This window comes from Echinops telfairi, unplaced genomic scaffold, assembly GCF_000313985.2.
Source record: "Echinops telfairi isolate 266 unplaced genomic scaffold, ASM31398v2 ScPeMD7_8;HRSCAF=38, whole genome shotgun sequence".
Taxonomy (NCBI): domain Eukaryota; kingdom Metazoa; phylum Chordata; class Mammalia; order Afrosoricida; family Tenrecidae; genus Echinops; species Echinops telfairi.
The window spans coordinates 12083962-12097502 of record NW_022103905.1 but is presented as its reverse complement, the minus strand read 5'-3'; the positions used below and the strand labels follow the sequence as shown (position 1 = coordinate 12097502).

The following is a 13541-nucleotide window of genomic DNA, read 5'->3' as shown; positions in this document are numbered from 1 at the left end:
CACACACACATCCCTTATTGAAATCCATCATATTCATGGTGAATCAGATAGGAACTCAGAACGTGAAGTAAATATCTATGATAGCAAATTTTACATATTTGGGGAAACATTTGATACAATTTACAATGTAAATAGTAGCATTTATTTTGTACTTTGGAAGGCTAACATAGAGGAGGCCATCCAGTAATATATTCACAGAAAGTCTAGTTTAGCCATCATAATAGCTAGACTATAATTTACACAATAAATTGTCTAATTTATATAAATTTTAAAAATAATGTATATAAGGTTTTTTTGCATGTTTATACCAAGTTGTCAGGATGTAAGTCTCATACATGTAGCATTCATTTAATATGCACAGCAAAGCTAGGATAGTGCCAGTTTGCTTGTTGTGTCAAAGAATGTAAGGGAACCTATGGAAAATATCAAACCCAAGGTCATTCAGCTCCAAACAGGTTGGCGCAGAGCTCACAACAGCCTGGTTCCGGTTCCTCGCTAGTTACTGACAGATTCTCTCTTACTGTGTTTCCCTTAGCTATTGCTAAAGCATTTGATAGTTCTTCATAGTTTAATGCCACAGAATTGAATCCAATTCAGAACTTACTCAATGGCTCCTAGTCCTTTGCAGTAACCTACTGAGGAAATAATAAGGCTTTGATTTGGGTAGGAATTCATTCAAATTATAAGGATTATGCACATAAAACAGGAGAAAACACTGAAAATGAGGGAACAAGAAATATAGTTTTAACATAGAAAATTTGTAGCACAGAAGATCAAAGTTAAGAGAATAATCAATGTGAGATGAAACTGTCAAAAGAGAGACTATTTGAACTGCCCCCAATACAGTGTGGCAGATAGCCATTGACATTTCTGTTCTTGTCTAAGAGCTCAGTGCCACACATATCTCTGCCAGGGGTTGGGGAATAGATAAGAGTTCCCACCCTCAGCAAGCCTGGTAGTAAGTCCAAATGGACTGCAGGCCTACCTCATTGTATTGTGCTTTATTGTATTATACTTCATCAGTACTGCATTGTTTTTCAAATGAAAGCTTTTTCATTAAGATTTTGAAGTAATTTTTAACTAAGCATTTTAAGTAAGTCTGTTAGCACAATTTTTCACCAGTGCGTTGAACGTTTCCCAGTTTCCCAATTCTACGGCATGCCCTCACTCCATGTCTCCGTCACATTTTTATCATCCCTGTAGTATTGCCAGCCTTTTCAAGGACGCTATTGCTTACTTAATAGACTACCATATAGTGTAAATCTAAGTTTCACATGCACTGGGAAACCACAAAACCACGTGACTCATTTCGGTGCTGGAATAGGTGATCACTTAGATTTCTTCAGCTTCTGGAACCTTTGATCTGCTGACAATTGATATTTGTCCCCTAACTGTGATCCCACAGAGCAGATGAGAGACTTGGTTATAGTTATTATTCTGAGTTTGCTCCTTATATAGAAGTCCAGAATATGCCGACTACCACTCAAACACTTAAAGTGGATTAGCACTCCTTCCACTAATCTGCCACCTGAACAAAGGTCCTAACAAAATAGTAGGATGAGTAGAGGCTGCTTTCCCAACTCTATTACCTTAGATTTGATCTGCTGCTATCATTTTTCTGGAAAACAAAATAATGCTATCATTTTTCTGGAAAACAAAGTAATGTATATTATATTTTTCATACCAAATCCTCCCAGCGAATTAAGCATTTACTACCATTCCATCATGGTTTGAATGGTCCTTCTGTGCTTAACAATGGGTGTCCAATTTAACTGAATTTCAAGCAAGATCTGATTGTGAGAACATCGTAGCAGGATATTCATGTGATGGAATCTCTACACTAGTCTTGATGGTGCCTGGAGAGAATTAATTTGCAGATGCCAGGATGTTTGAATTCATATGTATTTTTCATTAGTTGGAAGTCAACTAAAGTAGCAGTGGTATGGTAGGTCACAAAACAAGGCTGAAGAACCAAGGCTCCCAATTTGATTTCGCTTAAGGTTTCGGTGGAAGCAAAATGAGGAAATTATATCCAAAGAAGGCATTTGTGTGGAAGACATTGCTAAAAAAACAACACCTGTTCAGTTCTTAAATTTGTTAAGGTGGTCATGTGCTCAAATATTGCTTTTCTCAATGTATTGTTTTACTTCTTTAATAATATTCTTTTTTTCTCCCCAGCAATTCCTTCAAAATGGAATCTTCCCATAATAAGGCGAAAAATCTTGGTAATGATATTTTGAATATTTCAAGCTTCTGCAGTTACTTACGAAATGGTAAGGAAGAACATTACAGGCACAGATATAATCCGGCCATTTTTGTAGAATACAATATAATGAGTCTTTCTAATACTGGATCTCACTCCAGAGTTTAGAATGATGAATGTGTTTACTAATTGATTTTGTTTGTATTCGTAGAGTTATAGTTTTTTTATTCTGCCTCTCTTTAGATATTTATGAGTCATTTTTATTAAAATAAATAACACGGAAGGCAAGTGGTATGATGAATTCGTCAAATGATCTTTGAAACACCTTAAATTCAGAAACTTTCCAGCAGAGGAAATGTTTGGGTGTTAAATTAAGGTCATCTGTGATTTATTGGGAATTTATAGCATCAAGACCTTTATATCAAGTACTAGATGATCAGAGAATTTTAGAGCTGTTTCAGAATGTTATATGAAGGTGCTCAAATTGTTCTGAGTAACACTTTTATACCAAATGGCCTATCCATCTCTCAAACTTGTTTCTCCCAATAGTCACCATTTCACTAATTCACAATTGTTTCAGTTATTCAAACCAAGGACTTTGGTATTATTTGTCACGTTGCCCTTTCTCTCAAATCTCACATGCAGTCTTTCACTGACCCTGTGGTCCTGCCTTCAAGAGATATCCCAGAATCTATGTCCCTTGCCGGTGTTACCTGCCTTCTCCACGTTACTGTGGTTAGGTGCCATCGAGCTGTTTGTGACCGATTCTCACACTAGCAGGACCTCTCCCTGTTGTGAGCCACCGGGCTTGTCTGGAGTGTCTGGAGGTCCACAGGAGTCTCCTAACCACCTTTCTTGGCTCCTACCCTTGTTTCCTTCCCAGCAACCGGAGGGATCTATTCAAAACCGTGTCAGAACTCCGCTCTTGTGCTTCATGCTTCCTGCCCAGGGTGTTTGCTTTGTTCAGGATAAGAGCACAGCCTTCAGTGGTTGCTCATTCTACATCATCGCATGTCCTGTCTTTCAACTCCTTTCACTCCCTCTTTCCAGCCCCACTTCCCTATTTGTCACTCTTACCCAAACACGGCAGGCCAGTTTTAAAGTCTTTGCATGGACTATTGCCTTGACCTGAAACGCTCTTTGCCCAATTATTCATATCGCTCAACCTATTCCTAGGCCTTCTACCCTTCCCCCAACATAACATTCAGCTGGCCAGGCCTGTCCTCCTTTCTAGGACTCTTGTCCATTTCACTGATTTTGTGTTTGCTGATACTCTTATCACTGATGTACTATCTATCTGTCTTTTTATCATTTTTCACCTGCCCCCTCCTACTAAACTGCAAGTTCCATGATGACTTGTTTGTTTTGTTCTAGGACAGTTTTATCCATGGTTTTCCTCAGTTGCTAGAGCAGTGCCTGTAAGAATGTTAGTTAATATTTTTTTCTGAATTAATGGACAAGTGAATAAATAAATTGGCTCAAAGGGTGATTTAAATCACCCCTCCTATTCTATCTGCATATCTAATGGCATTGTCTAACTGGCATGGATAAAACTCTATAGTAATGACACTTAATTATTGTGGGTTTCATATAAATGCAAAATAAGTAACTCATTGAATTTTCTTAAGCTCCTCTCCCTGTGATGAGAGCAATTGGCTTGTTGGTAGATGAGAGAGAGAGAGATCTGGGGTTGAAGGTCCAACTTTTCCGCGTACCATTTAGGAAACCTTGAGCAAGGTTTCAGTCCTTCAACCCCACAGTTGTGACATTTGTAAATGGAAATGAACTCCTGGACTTGATGTGACTGTTGCCCTAAGTTGAATAGCACGTGATCTCTATCAGCATTTCCCACGGTGGGTAAGACCACCGCTTAGAGGAGCTGGGATGACCAGAACAGGAGCTGCTCACGCACACTTATTCTGGATCATAAGTGGTAGTACACTCGTTTTTTCAATGCCAGGGGGTTGCTGAGCAATTTTCTTCTTTTTCTGAAAATGGGGAGGAAACCCAAGTAAGTGTGAGAGCCTTTGATCTATCTCGACAGTGGGATGACTGGACAGTGGGACATGGTCACCTCTGACAGTGCCCATCTCAGGCTCATTAAATTTTGAGGCAATAGAAAGTAAGCATTTATGGATAGCTCCCAATTGCGGCATGCCTATTATGCTCTAAGGTTTATACTACTGCTTTACATATATTGTCTGTCTTACTATATAAATAACCCTGCACAAGGAGACCAAGTGGCAGAGCAGTTACATTGGGCCGCAAGGTCAGCAGTTTGAAACCACCACTTGCTCCTTGGCAGAAAGATGGGGCTTTCTACTCCCATAGACAGTTACAATCTTGGACACACAGGGGAAGCTCTACCCTGTCCTATCGAGTCACCATGAGTCAGCATGAGCTGGGTGACCGTGAATTTGGTTTTGGTTGGGCACAGTTAGAGAAACCACGTCTGTTTCATCCTTAGAGAAATGAGTTAGCTCATTCACAGACAAACAGTTATTACGTAGAGGAGTCAGGATTGTAGTTCAAACCCCCTACTCTTTCCTGTACATCAGGCAGGTACTCATATTTATGATTATAAGTAATTTTCCTTTTCTGTGTCCCTTGCCGGTGTTACCTGCCTTCTCCATGTTACTGTGGTGGTTAGGTGCCATCGGGCTGTTTGTAGCTAACAGTGTCTTCTTGTCACAGAATGGGACTGTGCCTGGGCTGTCCTTTGTATAGGAGCATCTCAGGAGGTCTTTCTCCTGCAGAGCTGCCGACATGAGTTCCCAGTGCCAACTTCCCCATTAGTGACCACATGCTAGAACACGTGTGCCACCAGGGCGTCCTACTTTCTTCTCAGATAGCCACTATTAGGGCTGTCTACCTTTATTTTCAGGGGTTCCGGTCGCCCAGTGGTGAAAACACTCAACTTCTAATACAAAGGTCAGCCTCTAACTCCGTGTTTGCCCAAGTGGGTGAGACCAGCCCCTGGGGAGTGGGGAGGTGGGTGTGTGTGTGTGTGTGTGTGTGTGTGTGGAACGATCCAAGAGGCTTATAAAAGCAGAAATCTCCACTTTAGTAGTGGTGTGAACTACAGTACAAAACCTTTCATGACCAGGGGAGTACTGAGTTTTTGTCTTACTTATTGTGTTGTGCTGTGTTTTTGTTTTTCCTGAAAAGGGGGTGGTGGGTCAACTGTTTGAGAACCTGTGTTCTAACCAAACCCCAAAGCTGCTCTGTGAGAGAACGAGGGTGGCAGTCTACTTCCATCAAGATTACCCAAGCTAACGCCTCTGGCACCAAGTTGATTTCAATTCATAGTTAGCCTCTATAGCAGCGGTTCTCAACCTGTGGGTCGTGACCCCTTTGGGGGTTGAACAACCCTTTCCCAGGGGTCTCCAGATTCATAACAGTAGCAAAATGACAGTGATGAAGCAGCAGGCCAGCACAGCATGAGGAACTGTATTAAAGGGCCACGGCATTGGGAAGGTTGAAAATCACTAGGCTAGAGGGTTTCTGAGAAGTTTTATTAAACAATTCTACCTTGTTTTATAGGGACCCTATGAGTTGAGCTTAGTTATACATATTTTCAGGGGTTTTATTTCAACTCATAAAAATTTCCAACTTTAGAATTTTTTTGTCTATTAATATCTGTAAGAAGGTTCAAGAATTTAAGACTTGGCATAGTATGAGGGGTGCCCCTCCCCCGCAAACTGGAATTGCACTGGACAGAGGAACTTTCTCAGTGCACATTCTTCCTGCTAGGCGAACATCGCACAACTCTCTCTGAGTTAGTGCACTCAGTGGTGTCACCTTGGAAGGTTCTCCGTGATCACAGTGATTGGTTTTTTTTTTGTTTTTTTGAAAAGCAGTTTCACTCAAGCCTCATTTTTCGTGATAGATGATTTAAGAGAACAGCATGCAGCCGTCAAATTTTTTTCCTGCTCAGGAAAAATGCCGCAGAAACTGTTGTGATGTTGAACACAGCTTACAAGGACAGTGCTATGGGAAAAACTCAAGTGTATGAGTGGCTTTTTTGTTTCTAAAAAAGGTGAAATGTCAATTGATGACAAACCTCATTCGGGACACCTGTCAACTTCCCAAACTGATGAAAATGTCAACAGGTAGTGCAGTTGGAGTTTGTTCCACCAGGTCAAACTGCTAATCCAGCGTTCTATTTAGAGGTTATGAAAAGATTGAGTAACCATGTGCAACAAAAAAGGCCTGATTTATGACAGTGGGGGGACTGGTTTTGCCACCATGACAATGTACCTGTTGGTCACTCAGCCATCTCAGTGAACAGGTCTTTGGCAAAAAACAGCATGTCTCTCTTGTCCCATGCACCTGACTAACTTCTTTGTGTTTCTGCGAATGAAGAGGGACATGGAAGGACAGCAATTAGACCACTTAGAAGAGGTGAAGAAAAAAGGGAGGGAGGTGCTGGCAGCTATCCAAACAGATGAGTTTGAAAAATGTTTCCAAGAATGCAATCGCAGATTTGACACATGTATTGAGTGTAAAGGAGAGTACTTTGAACTTCTTGAGAGTACTTTTTGGTGAAAAAAAATTAAAAATTAAATACATAGCTTTGAAAGAAATTCATTTTTTGTGGGGTACCCCTTGTATAATGCAAAGACAGAAAGGATTTTGAACCAGGTCCAAGGAGACCCAGCTTTCCCTCTGACTTCCCAACCAAATCAGGCTTGAGCAACTCTTGCTATTTCTAGAAAATCTCCTTGGTATTTCAGGTGCAATTTGTAGCATTTTAAAATTCATTTAAGCAAGAAAATTTGTTTTTGTTTGTTGTTAATAATAGGAAGGTCGGTAATAATAGGGGGTGAAACTGAAGGGGAGATTTATTTCACAAAGCCAAAGCCTGAGGAATAAAATAATTCTCGGTGATTTTAGTAATCTAGTGGCTGTTTTAGTGTTTTGGGGTTGACTGAACCCAGTAGGCACTTCTGTCAGCAGCAATGGAAGCTGTGTCCTAGAGAAAGGCCCGGGATATTTTCTTTTTATCTCTCTCACTGCTGTTGCAATTAATTCTTTAACTCCCGGTCATGGCCTGGAAAAGTTGGCTCTCATTGCTCATATTTCTGTCTCCTACCTCATGATGTCAGTAAGTAGTTACAGTTGAGACCAACACTTACTTTTGATGCTGCAGCCACAAGGTCAACAAAACACGAGAGGGAGAACAAAAAGAGGCCAAGAGAAATGGTCTCTGACTTACTGCACTCCTGAAGAAATGGGGGGAAATGACTTAAAAAAGAGTGTTTTATACTCTTCAAAACTTCAGGCACTGTGTTAGACAGGGTTCTCTAGAGAAACAAAACCAGAGTGCTAATAATTTTATAGATATTTATACAGATAGGTAGATAGATAACATGAGAAATAAACAGTTAATTAAATTATAAAGCAGTACAAATGGCTCAGTGCAACTCACTCCCGTGAGACAGTTGTGAGATGCTGGAAGTCCTTCAAGTCTTGAGGGCCACCAGGTAGTCCTCTGTAGATCAATTCAGGCTATCCGGCCACAGGCAGCAAACAGCAAGGCAGGTCACCAACAGTCAGCCAGATGACAGGGTCCGACAGTCCCCAGCTGAAGAGATGTAAATCCCAATGGTGTGGTGAAGCAGGTCTTGAAGGAACCTCAAATTACAGTGGAACCTACAACACTGGACACACGTAAAAGAAAACTTGTGAGGATGATGCAGGACTGGATGGTGTTTTCGTTTTGTTGTACATAGTCGCTATGAGTCGGAACCAACTTGACGGCACCTAACCACGACGACAATATATCTATCTATCTATCTATCTATCTATCTATCTATCTATCTATCTATCTATCTATCATCTATCTATCTATCTATCTATATAATGTTGTTGTTGTTGTTGTTAGGTGCCCTGAAATCATTTCTGCACATAAGCCCTATTTACACCAGACTAGACACTACCCAGTTTTGTGTCATCCATAATGGTTGCCGAGCGTGAGCTGATTGTTGCAGCCAGTGTCAATTCCTCTCGTTGAAGGTCTTCTTTTTTATGGACCCTCCAAACATGATGTCCTTCTCCAGGGAAAGGTGCTTCCTACGAGCATGTCCAAAATACGAAGTCTTCCCATTTCCCCTTTTAAAGCAACCTGCCCATACTTCTAAGACAGATGTGTCTGTTCCTCCTGGAGTCCAGGCTATAGTCAATATTCCTCACCAAGCCCATAATGCAAGGCATCCGCTCCTTTGTGATCTTCTGTGATCCTTGTCCAGCTTTGACATGTAGGTAAGGAGATTTTAAATACCCTGATGTGGGACACACATATTTTTTTACCATGTTAAAGAGGACTTTTATGACAGATGTGCCCGGCGCAATGTAGCATTTGATTTCTTGACTGCTGCTTCCACGGGAGTTGATGATGTAGTCAAGTGAAATGAAATTCTTGCCCACTTCAATAGTTTCAGTGTTTCCTCTGCTCGTCATGGTGAACTCCATTGGTATTTTTTAATTTTCTTTATATTAAGGTACAATTTATACTTAAGTCTGTAGTTTTTGATCTGCATCTGTAAGTGCTTCAACTCCTCTTCACTTTCAGCAAGCACTCATCATATAAATGCGTATATCTATAGCTATGAAATTCAATGAAAAAATATTGACTAATGTTCACTTAAATAGTTAAATAGGACTTCAAGCAGATGTTAATATATCAATTTAAATACATAATTATCATAATAATTTTCAAACCAGCACAAATCCTCACCATTTGTCCTTATCTCACACATTGATTTTTTCATTTGGATGATAATACGCACATTTTCAATGAACAAAATGTCACCTATTGAGTGCTTTTTGGTACAGGGGACTGCAGGACACATGATGGATCAATTTAAATTGACCAAGCTCTAGTTGGCTCTTAAAATTTCACACTGAGCATTAAGCACATAGAGAGCACAATTAAGAGGGCAACCTTAAAAGAAACTCTCTATAACAAAATGAGACGAATACAGTAGTGCTACATCTATTTATAAGAAGCCCTGGTGGCTCTGTAGGGTACATAATGGACTGCCAACCGCAAGGTAGGGAGTTCAAATCCACCTGCGACTCCAAGGGAGAAAGTTATAAGACTTTCTGCTCCTGTAAAGACTGACAGCCTCAGAAATTCAAATGGGGCTGTTCTACTCAGGCATATAGGGTTGCTATACGATGGGATCAACTTGATGCTTGTGGATTAGCATATATATTGATTGGATTTATATAAGTGATGACAAATAAAAGGAATTCTGTCATTTTGTTTTCCCTGTGAAAGACAGACTGATTCATGGCAAGGTAGAATTTCTGGAGTCTTTTTCATATGGAGAAAATTGTAAATTTGATGATAGAGAATATTAGCCATACCATTCGATTGACGTAAAACTCAAAGATAAATTCAAGGTGTAAAGATGAATTTGGTTTGGCACAAATGCTTATTGGTATAAATACCGGGGAAAATTTCTGGATGTTCATGAAAGTTATCCAAGGAGTTTGTACAAAGTATTGATGCTTGCCCCACCCCATCTCCTCAAAATTCCTCTTGATATGATTCTAATGCACAACAAAGGTTGAAAACCATAGGGTTATTGTATCTGTTTTTGATATGTGCTGCCTTTTTGTAGGTGTGAATGAACCCCATATGCCAGAGGCTGACCTCTCGCTTTTGAAGCTCATTTCCTGTTGGAGAGACCAGTCTGTGCAGGTATGATGTAGTTCATGTTCTTGAAGCGTTGGGAGTGTTCCATGCTGCTCTGGTGCATTCATACACCTCTCTACCTAAGAGTATGAATACATACCCTTACTCACGTTTTGTGGAAAAATCCTAAAGCTGGGACAGAGATGGAAAAAAAAGGAAAATAGCATGTGCAAAGATGCTCCCAGGGAATGGAGGAGAGAAGATTACGCTGTCACCGGTCACTTTAGTTTGAGGCAGAATAGTGCATTTGATTTGAATAGATCTCATGACATATTGGTAAATCGGTTTGTGAATTTTGTTACGTGTAATCCTATTCTGAGATTATCTCATCGGTACATTGATTTAGAGAACCAGTTTCTTCGATGACCAATTTTCTTTTAATCCTTTGCATGTTAAAATCTTACTAGATAGCCTTGTACACTGAACAATGACGATGTGGGCATTTATTAGAAGGTGAGTAAAGTTTATGAATTTGACAAATATCCGTGTTCAAGAAGGAAATAAGGAGCCCTCGTGGTGCAGTGGGTTAGCAGTTTGTCTGCTAATCAAAAGGTCAGCTGTTCAAATCTACCATCCACTCCATCAGCGAGGTGATGTGCTTTTGGGAAGACTTCCAGCCTTAGAAATCTTACAGAGCAGTTCGGCTCTGCTCTATCAGGTTGCTATGAGTTGGCATTGACTCAACGGCAGTGGGTGAGAGGAGAATAGCAACACCTCCAATAACAAATTGTTCCATATAAACAGACCAAACCAACTGCTGTGGAGTGAATTCGGAATCACGTTGCTGTGAGGGGTCGTGAAGTCGTGTCTGACTTACAGGGCCTCATGCGCAACAGAACAGAACATTGCCTGACCCTGCACCACCCTCCCAATGTGCGAGCCCATTGTTGTAGCCTCTGTGTTGATCCATCTTGTGGACAGCCTTCTTCTTTTCGCTGCCCCTTCACGTTACCAGTCATGATGTCCTTTCTCCAGAGACAAATCGCTCCTGACAACATGTCCAGAGTATGTAAAATGAAATCTCACATCTTTGTCGCTAACGACCATTCTCACTGTACTTCCTCCCAAATGGATTTGTTTGTTCCTTTGGCAGTCTTTCCATAGTCTTCATATGCTTCACCAGCATCGTAATTCAAGCACATTGACTGACAACTTCAATCTTCTCTCTATGCATCATGATGTTACCTATTGGTCCAGTCGTGAGGAGTTTTGGTCACTTTAAATTGAGGTGCAATCCATAGCTACAATCCTTGATCTTCATAAGCAAGTGCTCTGAGTCCTCCTAACTTTTAGCAAGCAAAGTTGTGTCATCCGTGTAGCACGAGTTGTTAAGAAACCTGCCTCCAGCTTGATGCTTGATTCTCCATATAATCCAGTTTCTCTGGTTCTTTGCTAAGCATACAGAGTGAATAAGTATGGTGAAAGGATGCCACCTTGAATAACAATGTTCCTGATTTTAAATCACGCAGTATTCTCTTATTCTGTTTATTTTTGTACTGCTTTTTGATCTATGTAATAAGTCTGCATAGACACAATGAAGAGTTTTGGAATTCTCCTTCTCAGACTATACACAATTTGTTGTGCTGCACACAGTCAAATGCCTTTGCAAAGACAACAAAACACAAGTAAACATCTTTGTAATATGCTGGTTTTTCAGCCAATATTCACCTGACATCAGCAAGGTATGCTTTGTTCCATGTCCTCTTCTGTACCTGTGCTGAACCTCTGTCAGCTCCCTGTCAACATACTACTCTAAACGTTATTGGATCATCTTCAGCAAAATTTCACTGGCATGTGGTATCAATAATATTGTTCTATAATTTGAGCACTCTGTTGAATCCCCTTTCACTGGAATGAGAACTAATATCGATCTCTTCCAGTCAGTTGGTCAAGTAGCTGCCTTCTGAGTTACCTGGCATAGATGAGTAATTGCTTTCAGCACATCCTCAGCTTACTGAACCATTTCAGTGGTTATTCTATAAGTTCCTAGCACCTCGATTTTGGCTAAAGTTTTCAGTGCAGCTTGAACTTCTTCCTTCAGCACCATTGGTTCTTGATAATGTTACTTCCCAAAACTAATGGAATGCTGACTGTTCATTCTTGGTACAGTGACTCTGTGTATTTTTTCCATCTTCTTTTGCTGCTTCTGCATCATTCAATATTTTGCCCATAGAACCTTTCAAGATTGTATCTCGAGGCTGGAATTTTTCTTGAGTTTTCTTCCTTTTTGATTTTCTAATTCTATGTTTTTGCACATCTCATTTTAATAATTGACTTTGTCTTCTCTAGCTTCCCTTTGAAATTTTCTATTCATCTCTTTAATTTCATCGTTTCTTCCATTTGCCTCAGCTTGTCTACAATTAAGAACAAAGTTCTCAGTCCCATCTGACATCTACTTTGATCTTTACTTGCTTTTCTGTCTTTTTAATGGCTTTCTGCTTTCTCCCTGGAGGATGTTCTTGACGTCCTCCCACAGGTCATCAAGTTTTCTGTCCTTAGTGTCCAAAGCAGCACATCTGTTCTTGAGATGTTCTCAAAATCCAGGTGTGATAGACTCACGGTTGTATTTTGACTCTCATGGACTCATTTTAATATTCTCCAGCTTTACGCTCAACTAAATTATGAGCAATTGAGGGTCTGATTCACAGCTAGCCCCTGGTTTTAACTTATTAACTTTCTCTTCTCCCAGATGTGGTCCTTTTGATTTCTGTGTTTTCTGTCTGCAGAAGTCCATGTGTGCAGCTGCCTTTGGTGTGGTTGAAAAAATGTATTTATTCTGAACAAATCATTGTTCTTGAAAAATTCTATCATGCTATCTCCAGCTTCATTTCTATCACCAAGATCATTATTTCCAATTACTGTTCCTTCTTCTTTGTTTCTAATTTTTATACTTTAATCACCAATAAGTATGAATGTTTTTAAATAAATGTGTATGTCACCAAAGAATCCAATTCCATTTCAGTTTTACCTTTCCTCCTTTTTTTTGCCATTCAGAATAGGTTAAGAATATGGAGAGTTTTAAAAACTGTGACACTTGCCTCGCTCTTAAAAAATTTGTTTGGGGTTTTATTTATTTATATATAATGTTAATTTTCCCCTTTGTTTGCAGAATATAATACTTACAAAGAAGACATACTCTATGTGGTTGCACTGCCAATCGAATACAATAAAATCAGTAACAGTATCCCATTACACATCCCAAAGATGTGGGTTTTCCCCCCTTTCCTGCTTGCTGTTTCCCTCCATTGTTTCCTGTTCCCTCCATCTCTCGCTATCCCTCACACTCCCCCAACCTGGCCTCTTCAATGTTTTTTAATTCTGATTCTTTGGTATGAGAACTATTTTTTTCTTTATTATCCTTTGTAATAGTGATGTCATAAAATATTTGTCTTTATGAGAGTGACTAACTTTCCTTAGTGTAATGTTTTATAATTATTCCATGTGTTAAGGTATTAATAGACTCAATATTGTTTTATAAGGATGCATAATATTTCATTGCACGGATGTACCATAATTTCTTTAACTTTTCCTCTATGGCCAAAGTTTCTGATTGAGTCCATCCTTTTGCTATTACTGAAAGAAACACCAGAATGCATATGCCTGTTCATGTTTTGTTCTTTCTTTAAAAAAAAA

At 39.8% G+C, this 13541-nt stretch overlaps 1 protein-coding gene across 1 annotated transcript in view; it reads left to right on the top strand.

The window, feature by feature from the left end:
- WDR72 (WD repeat domain 72) overlaps window positions 1-13541 on the top strand; it is a 259271-nt gene that overhangs the window by 148651 nt on the left and 97079 nt on the right. The window contains 2 exon segments of the mRNA XM_004709519.2: window positions 2179-2273; window positions 9835-9914. Of these exon segments, the coding sequence (XP_004709576.1) occupies window positions 2179-2273; window positions 9835-9914 (175 nt within the window).